General features: G+C 44.8%; 1 protein-coding gene across 1 annotated transcript in view; it reads right to left on the bottom strand.

The window, feature by feature from the left end:
* The window catches only part of Tsf2 (transferrin 2), a 40,124-nt gene that overhangs the window by 17,975 nt on the left and 3,874 nt on the right, over positions 1-18,275 (bottom strand). Inside the window, exons 2-3 of the mRNA XM_077688079.1 lie at positions 2,409-2,678; positions 1,644-1,898 (exon numbers count right to left, since the gene is read on the bottom strand). Coding sequence (XP_077544205.1) covers positions 1,644-1,898; positions 2,409-2,678 — 525 coding nt within the window. The remainder of the gene's footprint in view (positions 1-1,643; positions 1,899-2,408; positions 2,679-18,275) is intronic.

Below are 18,275 nucleotides of genomic sequence, written 5' to 3'. Positions count from 1 at the left end.
TCGACCTAAAAAAAAGAGAAAGAAAAAGAAAGCAATAAAAAATTATGCAGCGAATTAAAATTGTTGATTCCAAAAAAGAGGTTGCTTATAAAATACCTTTTTCATACGGCAAAGCATAGTACACTCGATGGAAAAGCCAATGTTTAAATGAAGGACAAGCCGCTGTTTAAATGAAATATTAAGGGAGCACTGCAATGCATGCAAACAATTTACAAGTGAAATGAATCCTCGTGGGGCACTGCAAAGAATGCAAATACACGCCATAGTTGGACAATGTACATGTGTTGGCAGAGTTGAAAGATCCCACAAAAAGTGAAATTATCGGCGGTTATTTGATATGTTCCGAAGCGGACAGATGCATTAGCACACTCCATGTCTTTATTACAGGGAGAGATTATATTTATTGACAACGGCATGTCATGAAAAATAACGTTTATCTATTTTACTTTGTTGCTGCCCTTTTATCCCCGCCCCTACCTACGTATTTTGTCGGGAAAAAGCAGTCGATAGCTAACGCTTGTCTTGCGTATGTCCCCTGTGTTGTTCTTAATTGTGTGTAACCAATCAGCACAGTCAAACGTGTGCCAGTACTAACTAGCCCACATCCTTAGCTTTGTTAAAATTCTTTGCATTTTTCACCTAGTCCACCTTCCTTAGCTCCTCAGGCCCTCCTAAACAAGCTACTGCCTCCCCCCTCAGCTGCCACCCTATCTTGCTTCCTGGTCTAGAGCTGAAGTGAATCCCATCGTGCACCCAACAATCCCCACTACTCAGTCTATGTCTATCAGTTCAAATGCAACCACATTTAAAATCCCCAGGTGGTCTAACCACCATGGCGTGCTTCATAGCCAAGGTACAGCTTTGGTACGCACCGCCCAACCCGCAAAATTTTACACTTTAATCCCAAGTTGTCCACCCCACCTCTCAATGTCAGTGTTTGAGCCCTGTCACGCTCTGCTTAGCCACTACTGGTATGGTGCTGGCTGCAATCAGCAAGTCTGGGGCCACCACTCTCAAATTCTTTACACCCTCCACCATCTCCCTCCTCTCATCCCAGCACATCGTTAACCCCCGCCGCACTTCTTACAAGGTTTCTACCTTGGCCCCACTTACTTCCACCGTCGTACCCAGAAACCAGTGACACACTTATCACCTTTCACCCTTCCAATACAGCTGAACTGCACCAGGTCAAGTTTGAGTCCCCACAACAACAACGGTGTCTGCCACGTGCTGCTTTTTCCTGACAACCTGTTTTGAGCCGCTTGGCCTGCCTATCAATGTAGCTGTTGCCTTATGTGGCTGCTGCCAAACTTGCCCCCCTATAACATGACTCCCCCTTGCCACCTGAGCCAGGTTATTTGTCATTTTCCGCTGAAATGGCGATCCTGTTCAGCTTCTCTCCAGCTCGTTCTCCCTCGTGCGCCACCACCTCAGTGCATACCTTGGTTAGGTTGCCTGTGCCAAGGTTTGTCTTTGTTGTTCTATATTCAGACAACAGCCATTTGGCAGTACTGTTCAATCACTTTATTGTGTTTCTTATTGTGCCCCTTTTTACTTTACTATCTCTCTTTCTACCACACACAGCCATATTCATTTTTTTCTCTCTCACTCACACAAGATGCCCAGTGTGCGTAATTCCTGACCTGTGGGATTGTGCTTGTCGATGAGTGAGTTGGGCGCACAGCTCGAGCCGAAGAAGGCAGCCGCACTCTTGACCAGGTTGTTGCAGTCGGTCACTTCGAGTATGTTCTCGTGGATCAGCGTCGCCATGGGAACCACCCAGCCGGCCATGTCACCCACACTGGTGAAGCAGACAGACTTGTTCCGCAGGTCGTTTAGCGAGTGAAACTCAGACTGGGCATTCACCACAGCCACCGAGTAATAGCCAGCCTCCCTATCTGCGCACAAAATAAACAGAAAGTGTGGGGAGACAGGTCAAGGTTGCATTCTGGTAGAACAGCAAAGCATTCGGCCATGCAGTCTCAAGGCTCCTCTCCCGGCCATCATTTCCCAGGCACTTTGCAGACACCTTGCAGTACACCTAGAAAGCGTGCCTGAAGTCAAAGGTTCTCGCTCAGCTCTATTCACCCGGTGGTTTTGTTCCAGCACCCCACCGAAGAGCCTGCTGCCATTGCTCGTGTCTAGTTGCAAGCTGCTTGCTTTTAACTTTGTACATGCAACTTTTTCCTTTACAACTTACCACTCTTCAGTATGGGACAAGGACACAAACAAAAAACTGCAGCCAAGAACAGAAATGCCGGTGTTAGTCGATAACAAATATCCAAGCCTCTGAGATGTCGTATTTCTCCTCTGACAATCGTGCACCATGAATGGCGAGCGATAGCACCCCCCCTTTTTTGTTCAGAGCTGCATTTGACGCCTGTCCACGAAATACCCTGGCCACTTGCCTCTGCCATAGCGCTCCGACAGGATGGGGATGACGCTGTGGAAGCGGCCAGCCATGTGGACCTCCCCGGGGTCCAGCTCCACCAGGTGGGCCTGGCCATTGTCCAGGAAGTTCATGCACTGGTCCTTGAAGGCAGCACGGCGGCACTTGAGCGTCAGGGAGAAGGACCGGCTCACACGCACGGCCTCCGCAAACTCCGTGCACTTGAGGTGCTCCACATCACTCACGGTGCACCACGTCACGTCATCCACACCCTGGCTGCTGGGAAACACTGAGGAAGACACAGGCACACTTACTACCCCACGAAAGCGAGCCAAGCAGCGGCGGTGCGGAACAAAATACAGTGAATGCTGGTCAGGGCAACTGTGAAAAACATGTTCAGCTACAAGATTTGAAGGAAAACCAAGGTATCCTGGTCAGATATGAAATTTGCAGTGGCATAACAGCAAAATCCAAGGGGAGCTCAAGCTAATGCCAAGGCATAAAACTTTCTGCGAAAAAACATAAAAATACTGCAAGGCCGCACAAAAATATCAGTTTTAGGCTATTTAAAAAGCATTTCTGAAGCTATCTTTTCAGAACTGAAAAATAGCCCTGCGTGTCACAGCCCTGCTTTTTGTGTATGCAGTTTTAGTGCTAAAATTTCAACAATCTTTGACACCACCTGCCCTGAACTGCCATTTTTACGTACACCGCAGAAAAACAAGTCTGAGGTCGAGATCACTGATGTATCGGGCCATGGGTCTAAGCCCTTACTTTAAGGGTTTATTTCTTTTATCACGTGGTGAAATACTTCAATAACATGTTTAAAACACACAAATATGTCTGTAACCATTGTGGCCTAATAATAAGTGCTTACTTATCCTTAAGTATTGCCCACTTCACTCCTGAAACTGCTAAAACAAGTTGGCTGAAATAGCAGTAGCGAACTGAATTCTTTTGAAATGCACCCATCCTCTACTGACGTCATCCTTACTAGAAACTACCATCGGTGGGTTCGTTTGAGAGTGCGGGACAATACTCATGAAAACAGGACAATCTCAGCACAGAACACCTGCTGCCACCTAGTGTTAAAAAATCACGTTCAATAAAACAGCTAAAAACAAACGCCTCCAGCCATCTTTGTTGTAAATGAAAAAAAAAAAAACTCTTCGACAACTTCTGTTCATCAAAAGCCATTCAGAAAGTTGCAAAATAGTCATGATGAGGTGATCCCGTCATAAGCATAAAAGTTGCCATCCCTAATTACGCACCAAACGCAGCAACATATGCATCAAACGCATTCCACCAACACACAAACATGGTTCTACCTGTGCATGTGCCCTTCTTGCAAGGAAATGCTTTAAGCGTTACTAGGCTCATTTTTGTGATTTCGGCAGCCTTGCCAGCAGTGCCCACAAACTATGCCCAGAACTGATGCCGTCACACCAAAGCAGAAAAGAACAACAGTTGCAGTGACTACCAGGTGTGATCCAGCCTGACGTTAGGCCTCAGCAATATTACAATTTGAGGCCTAACATCGTCAACTGGTACCCAGAGCTTGAAGCACAATGAGTTAGGCATTGCTTGGCATGTCAGCAGGCTTAACATTCACTGTAAAGCACAACTTTAGAGCTACGAAACGATACTAGGGCCCGCCCCTTGCCAAGAGACATCTACCCTGATCTCCATCCCAGCCGCCGGCAAGCGCGAAGACAAGCGCGTGAGGACATCAATGGGAAACGTACAGCCGTGCCCTATATGGATGCTAGTACCGACACCAACGGGCAACGTAAAGAAGCTGTAGTCACCACCAAGACCACCCTCGTCAGTTGTGCATCAGTCAAGAACTGGTCAACATGGATAGCCAAAGAGTGCGACATCGCCTTAGCCCTCATTCATACAAAGCACCCCATCATCACCACAGATTCCCAGGCTGCCCGACAATGGCCTGCTGAACTTTGAAGCTACTTTCGCAGCATCACTCCAGCTGCAAAGTCAACCTCAGCCATTCTTCACTGATGGGCAATAACTTTGCTCACCAGCAAGCCTGCGCCCTGTCCCTCCAGGCTACTGAGGAGACCGCATCGTCCGTACCTTTAGTTACTTTCCAAGATATTACTCAACAGTACCGGTCTGCACGACAACATTTCCCTCCCCACACCCGAAACTCTAAAAAAAAAAAAAGAAAAAAAAAAGGAGAATATATAACTCGCTAACTACAAAGAAATATCTCCCCTCATATTACAGCCCACCTCCATCGTATGTTACCTACTTACTCAATCCCCGGCCGAATGCAAGTCCTGTTTACAACCCGTCACACTTCCTTGTATCATATTGTTCAAGCACAACCCCAACCTCCCCCTCCCATCCCACCTTCCCACCCCTGAGCTGCGGGAGAACCTGGTGACCAGCAGTGATCTGGACGTCCAGATACTTTTGGCCTCCATAGCGAAAGCTGCTCGCTCTTCATGATTCCTGGGCCCGTTTGCTCGAACGCAATAAGTGTGGGAATAAGTTCTCAACTACGACTTCAGCGATGTCTAGGTTATAAGTCGTTTGCCCGAAACTGATACAAACGCTCGTTTAAGGTAGCGTTTCCGTCGGGTTTCCTGTCAACCGGCTTATTTGTCGTGGCCGACTTCAACTTATTGGCGTCTTATTCGTCAGCGGGAACTTAATCGGGAACTTATGCGTACGGGCAAACGGGCCCTGGAATAGGGAACCACCCCCACTTCACCAGCTCAATAAAATGTTTTTTACTATTACTACTAAGCCAAAACATAAGCCAAACAAGGCCAAGGCTCAGTCACCAGAAGGCTCAACTGGCACTGCAGCCACCCCTGCTTCTCTCCGCGCACGCAATCCCAGCACATTCACTCGGCAATGGGCCATTAGTGCTTTCTAATCTTTCGCGCCAACATCATCTTAAACCAACAAAAGAGTAAATGAACTTAGCAAAATTTTTACTAGCACTGTAAAAAAATAAACACATGACAACAACTGCAGCATGAAATGTGTTACATCACACAAAGTGAGTATGTAGTTGGACTTTTAGTGCATTAATGCACATGTTTATTTATCACTGTTCTCATGTTTTTATAAACACAATGGCATGGGCCTCCTACTGTTCTGCGTGGCAACTGTGGACCCCCGCAACCTGTTGCTTGCCCTTGAACTGGCCTGTTACGAGGCACACAGGAGTTTTAGTTGCGCAAGTTTTACCCACACTTTGCCTGCAATGTACCACCAACTGCTCCAAGAGTCAATCAATGCCAATTTGTTTTCACTTCTGCCACTCTCATTTTGGTGACTGTGCCACTATGCTGCATTTTAAATAGTCTACGAAAAGAACTTGGAACTCATTTACAGCACAAACTCAGTGTGCTGTAGTGTGCAGTGTGCTCAGTGTTAAATGTAATTTTGGTATTTATATGTATAGAATTAAAAACAATCAACTTCCGCACTTAACTTCGATTTTTTCAAATGGCAATGTCACAAGGTTTGCCCTAAACAATTTTCTCTTGCCAAAAGTTTGCACTAATTACGGCAAGCAAACCATTTATTTTTCTGGAATTTCTTTTTGGAATAGTTCACATTTTTGACATTAAAGCATCCCGTTCCCTGAATGAAATTAAAACAAAGTTAAAAATCATATCACGTCAACTAGCTAGCTTGTTTTTCTGTTTCTTAATTGTTTCTTGTTCATTGTGAGTTGCATTCTGTAATCACTTGTTTTGGTAATAAGAGTGTTTTTCTCGGTTTTAAATTGCTTCTGTGAGATTACAAGTGTATATTCATACTTTATTTGTCTCAATTGCAATTTACTGAAGTTCTGCCTCTCTGCTATGTACATTACAATTACGCTCACTTCTACATTGTACAAGAGGTCCCCTTACAGTCTGACTACGCGACCTCTTTCTGTATATCTTGCCCATGTTATCTGTATTTCGCACAATAAAACTTTTCTGATTTCTGTAGACACCTATCGGTGCAGTTGCAGACACCTGGTTAAAGTAGCAACAAACCTCTAACATGTGCCTTTTGCTTCAATACTAGTGCAACACTGACGTTGCAGGGGATATGAAGTGGTTTATAACACCAAACTTCAGGACCATTAAAGAGGACATGCCAGTGTGCATTTCATTTAGATTGAAACTTTAACAGCATTGTGCATTTATTCGTGACTTCAAAAACAAAAACGGGTTTACAGGCTGCTTGTTTACTATGGGCACTTTTGAGGCTATTGAAGATGGATTAATTAACCGCTAGATCTAGAAAAAAAAAACAAAAACAAACAAAACATCCTAGCTATGCACTATGCACAATAAGCCTCACATTTCTTGCAGCTTCATTCAGGTGTAAAAGGAGTAGTGACACCAAATTTGTGCATTTCGGTGTTTTTGGTCCGGTGTGTCCGTACTACCCCATAAAACGTGCTGCACGAGTTAAGAGTGGCCAAAGTGCTGCCGATTATGAATTAAAGCACCATTCATAACATCAGTTTCGGTTTCGGCCGCTGTGAAAGCCCGGGAACAAGCGCGGGGGCTCTATGGCAGCCGTAGAGTGCAGCAGTACAGTTGAACCATGAGGTACAGGCCAGTAGGCGCGTGTATCTTGGGAAACGGTTTTCCAAAGGGACACTCACCAGTGAGGAAAAGGCCACAACAAACCAAGTGGGCATCGCTGGGCCCCAAAATGCCAACTGTGCTTCTATTTATTTCATTTCATTTTCCCAATCAATCACTGTTTCTGTGTACATTTTCCTCCCTTTTCCTTTTTCCCCTCCCTATGTTCACCCCATCTAAAGTACCAAGCTCTGCCATTCATGGAGCTAACCTCTTTAGCATTCATTACAGCTTTCTCTCGTTCTCTTTCAGTAGATGGTTGGAGATCTATCATGTTTTCTTTCACAAACTTCTCAAGCACTACATCTGCCTTTAGTTCACTATCATATCTAAAAAATCACGCACCCCTCAGTCTAACGACAACAATGGTTGAACATGAAGCTTTCTCGTGATGCATTCTTTGGTTGTTGTCTGAGTTTGGACTGAGTTTTGACTATGTCGAAATGGAGCAATCAGATAGACACCAGCTTCATAACGTGAAAGACCTAGGTTCGATTCCGGCCACGGGAAGCGTTTTTTTCTTTCACTTTAGGGGTTTTCACGTTACAGACGCCATCAGTGAGACCACTAAAGCTTTGCTTTAAAACACAAGCAAATGCGGCACTGGCTACGTCACACCCAAGGACTCCGAATATGACAAGACAGCACGAAGTCTCACGATTGGCTGAGCATGCAATATTATTGTGTTGACCAGATGAGTCAAAATAATGATCTATTTCCTAATTTTACTTTGAAGTAACCATAAGAACTTAGCCACACTAAAAAAAAAAAAAAACAAATGAGAGGGCATTAACTATTGCTAAGCTTAGAGCACTTTCCTGCTTATCCTTTACACAGTGTGTATTATGATGCAAAAATGTGACCATGCCTTTTCATGGTGACCATGCATTTTCTTCACCCGGAGACATGCTTTACACACGCAAAAAAGTGTGTAGTTCCTGGCTGCTTGAGGGCCAGCAGCTGTGGGTCGTATCATGAGTTGCAGTTTCAAAAATGACAAAAAATGTAGCTAAAAGCTCTCCACCCTACCATTTGGCATCATGACCACAGTAATGACACCATAAAGAAGCATGGAAAGGGCCTTCACAGGAAAGGCCACAGCGAACTTGACCGTCCGGAATGACCAATTTTTCGCCATTCTCACTGGTCGCCCATTGGCATGTCATCGGTGCAACTGGGAAAGCTAACAAAGGCTCTTCTATTTTCTCTTTTAAGCAGCTGTGACAGCAGCGTTACACTTGCCTGCATTTTAAAGCTAAAATTTGAATAACTTTTAATTTCTGCACTGATGTTGACCGTTCTTCTTGTTTCCATTTCTGCACGACACGAAGAACAGCTGTAGTGCTCAGTACTCAGAAAAAGAAAAAGAAAGAAAGAAGCACTGTGGGTGTCATTTACGTGCGCCGATATCTTGAACCCCAGCCATTTTCGTTTTTCTCCATCAGAAAAACAGCCGCCACGACCAAGATTGAACCCATGTCCTTGGGCCCAGCAACTACAGCTACCCGCCAAAAGCTACAAGATGCCCTGTTTGCACATTTGCAAACATGTTTGTTAAAGATTTTTAACACAGCCTTGTGAACAAGGGCCAGAAGTCTGCTGAAACTAATCACCAGACCAAAAACTGTGTAGAAAATGGTGTTGGGTAGTGAAAGCTGTTAGTCTGCCAGGCACTACTCCTTGTCTTGCACAAGCAATGGAGAATGGAAGGGGGAGGTGGTTTAGACTTGTGGTCATTCAGGTCAACCAATTCATTCAGGTGGCTAAATGTTCCGCGAACATCACTTTTATGCACACCTTTAGAGCTAACAGTTTTGTTGCGTGGCTTCACTGCCATGCAGTGAAGCCAGCTTAATATACTGTGCTATGCAGAGAAGCCAGGCTGTACATGCCATGCAACGAAGAGAACTTCTTCCATCGCCACCAAGGTTCAGCAAAAAAGGAAGAGGAGGGGGAGTCGTGGAAGTTTTTTTTCTGGACCTCTAACATGCCCTTGTGGACCTGCTGAGTCCTTTTCCCTTGGGACCTTTAAGAACAACTTTTTAAATTGATCAAAGAGATGTATCGGTTCAGTGTGGTAAGCCGCGCACGTTTAACTTATCTGTTTAGGATAACTTGCTCCTTTAGACCCTCAAACCAATTTATTTACAGCAGACTGAAAGTTGGGACATATTCAGCACCAAATGCAGCACAAGATGCCAAACAGGGACTCTGGTACTGCTACCTGGATGACACAAGGGGTGCGCGTGCAAGCCATTTACATTTTAACCCCACTGGAGAGTGCTGTGAAATAAAGTTAAGCGGGCATCTATAACACACAGCAACTGCTAGCTGCACAGTTTTCCACAGTAGCCAACAGTAGCCGTTTCCTCACATACCCTGCTTTTAGAAAAAGGAAGCTGCATGAGGGCGGCTGCACAGAAAGCTGCATCTCAAAGGGAGCCACCATGCAAATGAATACGCGTTTAATAGGCATTTCAGCTCAAAAAACCATGGACACGGCAGTCTAAACAGTGCTAGTGGGTCTAAACTGAATTCCTACATGATGCACGGTTCACGTCAACAAGCCTTCTCCAAACCATGTCAATATAAGAAACGAACCGAAAGCCCCCCAATGTCATTTCTGTTTTAACAGTGAAAGAGTGGGAAGAGGCTGTTTTCGTGCAGTGTTTGGCACAGTGAATGAAATACAAGGCTGCGGATTTTTATTTTTAGACACCAGAGGCAACGTCTGTGATGACAGCATCGATGAAAAAAATCCCAGTTCTTACAAAAGCGGTCACATTTACGACGTTGCGGTGGTATGGATAGAAATACCCTGCATGCAAGGTGTGTGCCGCAGACCAGCTTTACAATGGCTGGGTACGAAGTGGAACATATTGCAATTACCTGATTGCACATTCAGTCTTTTTTTCTAAAAGCGTGCAAAGATAAGGCTTGCAGCAAACTCTGACACACCTTTGAAAACATGGCAGTGCTAGTGGACAACAGGACACAACACGTCCTCGTCCAATAGTGGTGCTCCCATGCTTATGAAGTTCCAACAGTGATGTGTAGGCCCCTTTCAGGCCTACAGATCACATGGTACGTACACTAAACAAAACAAGATGCAACAAGCTGATGATGTATTGTAGCACATGTATAAGTACTATACATGATGATGCATTGTAACACATTCGAACCCGTGTAGGCACACACACACAAAAAATTGGGCCCATCTCCTCACGAGGGGGGACTCGAGTAAATGCGTCGCGTAGGGGGTGGGTGTATTGCGTTAACGTTAGTGTTTGGGGGGTGGTGGTGGGGTGGTAGTGAATGTGTTAACTATTATTGCTTATTACTATTAATTAATATTATTTCTTTCATATATTAATTATTACTTTCGTGATTTTGCGACTTGAGTCCCCCCTTATGGAGAGATGGGCCCAATTTTTCTTTTTTTTTGTGACGCAAAAAGTGAAGGCAAGGAGTAGGTTGTTGTAAGTCGTTATTTATTTATTTGTTGCTGTTGTCGTTGTATTGGACGCTGAGAACGACGGCTACTGTTAAGGGGTCTTTAAGCAGCGGTCGTGCGTTGCAGCAACTGGTGAAGACGAGATCGATGCAACTGCTGCCGTGTATCAGCAGCTTCTTGACATAGTTTGAATGAGTCAAGTATATAAGGCGCGTTCGTAGCCTTTCATTCTGTGTCGCTTTTGTGGCGCAGTGGGAAGAGCACCACGTACCTCGCGTTCCGCCCACAGGGTCGTGGGATCGAAACCAGGCGCCGATAACTATTATTTTTTTTTTATATATAGTGTAGAGGGAGGGGTGCGGACGGACAACAACGCTGCACCTGTTGTTGAGAGCGAGGAGGGTACGGGGGAGAGACGCGCACCTGCGCCTCGCCGCGACGCGCATGCGCAGTGAGCGTGTGGACGCCGCCGCCGACGGTCGAGGGACATCGTGCGACTAAGAAACGCTCCCCATTTAAAAAGAGGAAACTTCATCAAAACTTGTTTAAGGGCTTGTTTAAACGGAAACTCAAACACTCGCCTTACCTTCCACACGTGCAAGCATGAAAACAATGCCATCCGGCAGCACAGAATCCATCCTGTGTGCAGTAATGAAGGAGATAAGGTCTCAAACAAACCCAACAATGCTAAAAAATGCCTTGATTGCACTTTCCCCACAGGACACACCACACAACAAAATTAAAAAATGACTGCATAAGAATATTTCTGTTGCACAAAACACAAAGTCGTCATTGTTTCCAGTCTTTTACTCGGTGGCATAAAAATAATGTGCGCAGTAAGCATTCAGGGAGCTCACACTGCAAAAACGAAATCTCAAAGTATTTGCCAAATTGGCTACGGATGTAACATGCAGGGCTTGATTGGCTATACTGCCAGAAGCACACAGCTTCTTCATGAGTAAAACAGGAGGGAACAGCCAACACAAGTGGTAACAGAAAGATTTTACAGTGCTCCCTTTCAGCTGTCACAGACTGGCAATGCAAAGTGTTCATCCCTTATGTAAGGCTAGATAGGCAAATGAAGAACAAAGTTCTCTAACAGTTCTTTGCATTTGTGCCCCCGGCAAAACAAATAGATGATAGCCACAAATGTCTTAGCCACTAGAGTAGGTTACAGGTTTGACTCATGATAGGTCAGTTATTAGTCACACTTGCAGCCTATGTGCTCTAAAGCTTGCAAACAATCACAACACCAGTAAAAAACAAGCCCAAATCAGGCTACATCAGCCAGACTAGCCACATCCTTGCTTTGTGAAGGCAAGCGCAGATGGCATGATTATCGGGGCCTGTTATTTATGCAAACATATTACAGTTTCAACTCAAGTGCAAGCAAGCTACGTTGTTCACGGTGGGTTTATAGCCAAGGCTTATGGTGCATTCCACTCTAATGTACTATTCATGTTCCCTTGCATGCTATTCAAGCTTAGGTAACTGTCACACGGCAGATCTAATGACATTTACAGCAAATGTCATTCGCTCTAAATGTCATTACACGAGAATGAGAATGAGAAGAAACACGAGAATTACACGAGAATACCGAATGACATTTGAGGCGAATGACATTTAGCGGCTAACTGAGGTCCCTCAGTTAGTGACCAAATAAGTAGCCTCGACAGCAGTAGCGCGTCCCTAGACAGGAAAATTCCGTAACAAACCAAAGAATACTGTTTCTAAAAACTGTCAGTAAACTTATATTTTCTTCTTCGTATTGTTGTTCAAATAAAGAAAGACAATTCAAGTACTAACAAAAAAGAAAATCTCGTCCCCAATGTGCGCGCTACCCTAATCCGGATTTTTTGCAGACTTGTCTCAGCTTGTGATGTCTACTGATGTCACCTAAATCGGTGGTTTTCTTGATTTTATTTTAAAAAATTTTTCTTTGTTACGTTTTAAATAAAAATAGTATGCGTGAAAACATTTGAGATGCACTTGAAATGTAATTTTGTGGTTTTGCGAGCTCGCTAATCATCACTGCTATCACAATCAAATGACATTTGTTCCGCCGTGTAGACCCGCACGGCCGAGCTGAATGTCATTTACAGCTAATGCCATTCAGTTCGAATGACATTAGATTTGCCGCGCCGCTGCTGAACACTCTCACTTGCTCCAGTGAAAAATCTTGTATTCAGTACCAACCGCTTCCCTGGTCTTGCTACATTTGCCCAGTGGAATTTTGTGGATTCAATAGCCACTGCAGATCAAGCAGCAAAATTTACTATTGGCGCTGCAAAGCACGGTGACAGGGTTTCAAGTTTCAATTCACAGCCGTGGGCAACAGGGACAACAAAAAAAAAAAAAAAAAAAAAAGAGAAAACCACCCATATGCACAAAACTACGATTTGAACATTACTTGTTTTTTTTTTTTTTCATTTGTATGGTTCATGCTGAACTAGAAATGAAAACAACTTTGCAGGCCAAAAAATTATTTTTAATGTCATTTGCAGAGTACGTGGATTTGATAACTCTGAAAATTACAAAAATAACCTAGCTCTCGGTTAGTGACCGGAAGTAAGCCAAGTTCCACACCTCTGCGCTCCCAGCCCTCAGGTGTTTATTCCAGTGGTGTTAACTTAGCGAGAAAGTCGCTAAATTTAGCATCTTTTCAGTTGTGCTAGCGACAATGTTATCTCTTTGGAGTCTTAGCGACTTTTTGGGCGACTTTGAAAAGTTGGAGTAGTGTGTGCTAGAACAGGCATGGAATATTGGGAAACAAGGGAATGCTCGGAACGAGCTTCGAAAAGTGTGGCCAAAGCAGGATCAAGCCGATTGTGGCACTGCAATCTTTAGCGTTCAATGCCGCCGCAGGTGGCCATCAGTGGTCGTTCCGAACGCTCCAGGCCACTTCTTCAGTTCCAGTACACTCTAGGACAACGTGTGGTATCTAAACTCACTGTCTCTCTAGCATTACTATGCCTCCCAAGTATGAGCAGCATTACAAAAAAAGTTGGGAATCTCTGCCCGAGTTTAAAGGCTTTAAATAGTACCTGTGTATGCGGTAGGGTATGTCTGAAAGCAAATTAACGAATGGCGCCTGGGTGAGATTTCGTGTCTTCATGAAGCGTACAAAGCGTGGCGTGCATGCGGAAAGTTTACATACACCACGCGTTCCCCTGCTTCGTGAAGAGTGTGCGGAAATATTTTCCGGCAGATTGCTGGGCTAAGCTCTCATTTAGAAGCTAACGGAGAGGCCGCGTAATCGTGTCTCCCGGCAGCTGCGGCAGCTTCCTAGGCCTGCTGGATCGCCCCGAGTCATAGAGTTTCATACTAATATTTAGTATGAAACTCTATGCCCAGAGTTTCTATGGCCAGAACTGAGCAGCGCATGCGATGCTAGACGGTATTTTCGTATTACGACCGTTGACTTCATTCGCCAGCACAGAAAGTTATTTAAAATAGTTTAAAAAACAATCTCTTCACGTGTTTTATCCAGTAAAAAACTGATACTCCAAAAAACGTAATCATCATCATAATCATCATCAGCGCTTAGCGACTTTTGGCTGTTTTAGCGGCTGTCCCTATCCGCACGCCTCGCGCGGATAATTTTTAAAACAGTCCGCACGCCTCGCGCGGATAACTTTTAAAACTGTCCGCACGCCTCGCGCCCGAATGCAGCCGATGCAGCCGATGTAGCGCCGTGTGCCGAGTTTCTTTTTCCGGGTGTCATTATGGACGCACCAGTTTCTTCCGCTCTCAACTTGGATGCTATCCGCGTGTTACGTTGTCGTGGCTGGTTACTTTAGTGTTCGCTATAGTACGATGATTTCCTTACTTAAACCAAGTGCAGCGTCGGTCCTCAGCCAGCCAGCTCACGGGTGAAGCCGGCGTGCTAAGCCCTCGTCGGAGAAACGGCGACCACGACGACACCGACCCATCTCCTGAAGAATCGAGGACGAAGTTTGCCATCGCTAGTTCTGCACTTCCTATCCTACAAGCCACGATGCAACAATGTGCCAGAGATCACCACACGAACAAATGCCGTGCTGTGATATGACGAATACTGTGAGGTGAAGATGATTGTGTGCATCGGGGCCTAGAGCTCGACGTACTACCACATTCGTCTTGTGATTGCGGTGACAGCATAGCACATGGTAAATGCGCGAATGAGGTGGGGCCGAGTGCAGGGTGTGTTCTCTGCGCATCGCCCTTCATGTCGGCGCATTCGGCGGCTGAGTGCGATGCTTGCACGGGCAGCGATTGTTGCAGGCAGCCGTTGCAAGCAATGCGCGGTTGCACTAGTCAGCTACGGTCGCCTTGGCGTTTGTTTAGCGCCCGAGGTTCTTTCATTCAACGTAGCTGCTACCCGCGTAACATTGAAGGGAAAAAACGCAATTATATCGCACGGAACTGATAACCTGAGCATGCGTGTGGTATATTCTGTGCAGACCTTGAGTGCTTAGTATTGTTCTGCTGGTGCTTGCTTGCTACTCCGCGTATTAGTTTTCAGGCTAGAGGAACAGGCACAGTGCCAAAGCGATACTGAATCAAGTGTTCATTTGTTTTGAAAACAACACAAGGGTACGTATAATAACGCTCACAGCACAAAATAAAATCTAACGCTGTTTGCTGTCCTTTAATCTGCCCGTTTTTTTTTTATTGTGAGCATTATGGTTTACCCACTAGCTGACCCCCTCATGTCCTAGCTGTGCTAGATGTGATGAGGCATCAAAGACCCTTCGAAAACACTGCGTATGAAAGATCAGTCGACTTCTTGCCTATAAAAATTTAGTTCAAAATTACAAGCGCTCCATTTTAAAGCACTCGCTTTCGTGGAAACTGCTGTTGTGTGAAACGAGTCTGATGCATTTAAACAACACACATCATTGCCACATTCTTTCTAGGTAGTGGCACATTGTATGCACTGCTATTATGAGCGCGTTAAATCATTATAAATGTGGTATTCATGCCTAGAGAGAGAGAGAGAGAGAAATCTGTACTATATAGGCAGTCATAGTCTAGATTGCCTGGCCGTCTCCTAATCTTCATCAGAAGACGGCCAGTCTGCAAATCTACCAGAGTTCCTCACTAACCCGAATGCCATGACCACCAGAAGTTCTTGCATAGACTTCACGTCCACACCATGATCCGCGCTCAGCCAGTCTTCCCAGGAAGCGTGTTGCGGCAGGTATAGTGGATGCACCCCCAACAGAGGGGTAGTACTGGTGGGGTGTGAAGGGCAGTTGGTTGTCGGGCAAGTGGGGCAGGAGGATTCCATTTATATAGTGGACACGAGGCTGGGCAAGAAGGGAAGGGGTTTGTGCATTTCGGACCGTAGATGCAGCTTCACGGGACAGGGTGAGGTGGGGGACCGGGAAACACTGCCTACTGGCACTAGCACATGTGCAATATGTGGGCTTGGATATACAAAGCTTCTCAGCAAAACTGTACATGATATACAAAGCTTCTCAGCAAAACTGTACACAACTCAGGGTCTGCTATAATGCCAAAAAGGGCACTGGCAAGCATTTCATCACACGAGTTCTGGGTGTGTCACGTCTTTCCTTTGTCATTGTTTCAGCCATGCTGTTTTTTCCTGTTGTGCAGAACCAACACACGGCCACTGTTCTTTATTTTATCACATGATGCGATATGTGTTGACCCCTAGCCAAAAATTCTGTGTGCGTGCATCATGTGTCGTTCAAAATTTTTCTGTTCAATATACTATATATGGTAATAGAGGAGCTAGAGCCAAAAGCAAACACTTCAACAGCTGATAATTCCAACCTGTGCCACCAGATTGTTTGTATTATGAGTGCATGAGACGGCGCACATATTAAAAGAGTAGTTACTTATAATGTTCAGTTCTTGCTACGAGACTGAACTGGGCAAACCTTTTTAGACCATAGGTAGTGCAGGTGTTTCAAGATATGTACTCGCTCATGTTGTGCTGTTTATCAATTTCTTTTTCTTGGGTTGATGTTCTGCCTTTTTTTTGCACCGTTTTGCCTTTTGAATACGTGCGAAGCTTGAAATTGTTTTATGAAACAGTAAAGTTCCAACTTCTGAAAGATTACATACACAAGAAGCTATTTGCATAGTTGCTCAAATTGGAAATTTCATGTCAGTAGTCTTTTAAATCGCCTTTATTCTTCACAGGGGCAACGAAGATGAGAACAGGGCTGCTTTCGACATAGGTGCCTTTGTAACACCACTCTTCACTCAGCACAAAGAAAAAAGTAAACAAAATTGCGTTTCAGGTTGCTATAAAAGGACCATTACCTTGTTCATAATTTTTTAATGAAAAGGGAAATAGGTGACGTCAGTGCCAGAGGAAGGTGCCCGGAAATTTTCATTCATGTCAAGGGCAGGTAGAATGCAGTAGCTTCTGGTGGTATTATGCAAAGGGAGGGGTAGTAATGTGGAGTCATAAGCGTGATTGTTAAACACATTATTGTTGCATTTTATTGAGTGCCGGAATCACCACAGTCGAAACACCTTACATGATACAATTTTAATGTTGAGGCAGTGCTGTTGCCTAACTCACCGTGCTTGTGATGTCAGCTTGTGAAATGAGAGCAGCCTTAGTAAAACTTTACTGAAAGAAATGCTGAAGATAAACTAATCTGAAATCCACTTTTACTCGCTAGTAACTTTTTTCCGAAAGAAATTGAGCACAATAAAGCTTTTGCCCAAACAGCATCATATTGTTTTCATTTTTTTTTTCTGGATCACGCTCCTCACCCTTTCACCCGCAGACGATAACTCTGGGTGGTTGATGTTAGCCTCAACTGTAGCTTATGGTCTAGTTTTTAGGTGAAACTGTGCAGACATTTAGAGAGTGCGTTTTGGATGGAATCGGTGCAACAGAAACGAAGAGAGGGCAAGAAACATAAGGACGGTCGCTGGTCTAACAACTCATGCTACACTTGTTGGATTTATCACGTAGCCACAGCTTTAGCTATGAAAAACATCATGGCTTCTGAGTGCACGACAAACTATCCCACTGCACTACAACTAACCTGAAGTTGATATTGGAAAGTGTTCGGTATTTTTCAGCAGGCTATTTAACCGAAAATGGTACCCTGGAGCCAATGTGCAGCGAGTTCATACATAGTTTCACTAAGCCTGCCTGTGCAGAAGGAGCTAACATGAGGCCAAATGTGAAGAATATGCAAGATTTTTCAAGTGACAAAGATTAAGTTGACTTAATTCCTCAACCATATACTGGGTCTTTACAGTGACATTTCACCCGTTGTCCACGGGTAGTCACAAGATTCTCCACACCACAGGAATACATGTGAGCAAGAAATGCCAGATTGCCTCTCGGGGAGTTCGTAGAGAGTCCAGGACTGATAATTGAAAACCCCTACCGTTGTTGCATAATGACTTCTGTTGAGCACTATTTGGCTAGCAAGTTTTTTCTAAAAGGAAGACCTAAATGGGATTGAGAAGAAAAGGTAGGAAAGGCGGTAAAGGAAAGGACAGTGAAGAGTAATGGAACGGTGACGGGTCAACAACCAATAGACTATCTCCACTGCACACACTGCCAAGAATGGCCTTGGTCCCACAGTGGATGATCAGCACCCTCCTCGGCAATGGGCCGGCCGGTCAAGACTGCGTTTGTGTGAGAGGAGCTTCCTCCTCCTGGAAACAGCGCAAGGCAGGGAGGGAGCAGGACATCAGAGGGCAGAGATTTTTGAGATAAAGAAAACAACAGAACCTGACGGCGGTAACTTGGCAAGGATTCACATAAGGTGAAGGGAAAATGTGGTCGGCAAAGTGGTTAGAAACATTCAGGCTGTGCTCTTGC

This window comes from Haemaphysalis longicornis, unplaced genomic scaffold, assembly GCF_048455015.1.
Source record: "Haemaphysalis longicornis isolate Haplotype H1 unplaced genomic scaffold, Haemaphysalis longicornis Haplotype H1 scaffold_1, whole genome shotgun sequence".
Lineage (NCBI taxonomy): Eukaryota > Metazoa > Arthropoda > Arachnida > Ixodida > Ixodidae > Haemaphysalis > Haemaphysalis longicornis.
The sequence above is the reverse complement of the archived record's forward strand: the minus strand, read 5'-3'. Positions and strand labels throughout refer to the sequence as shown.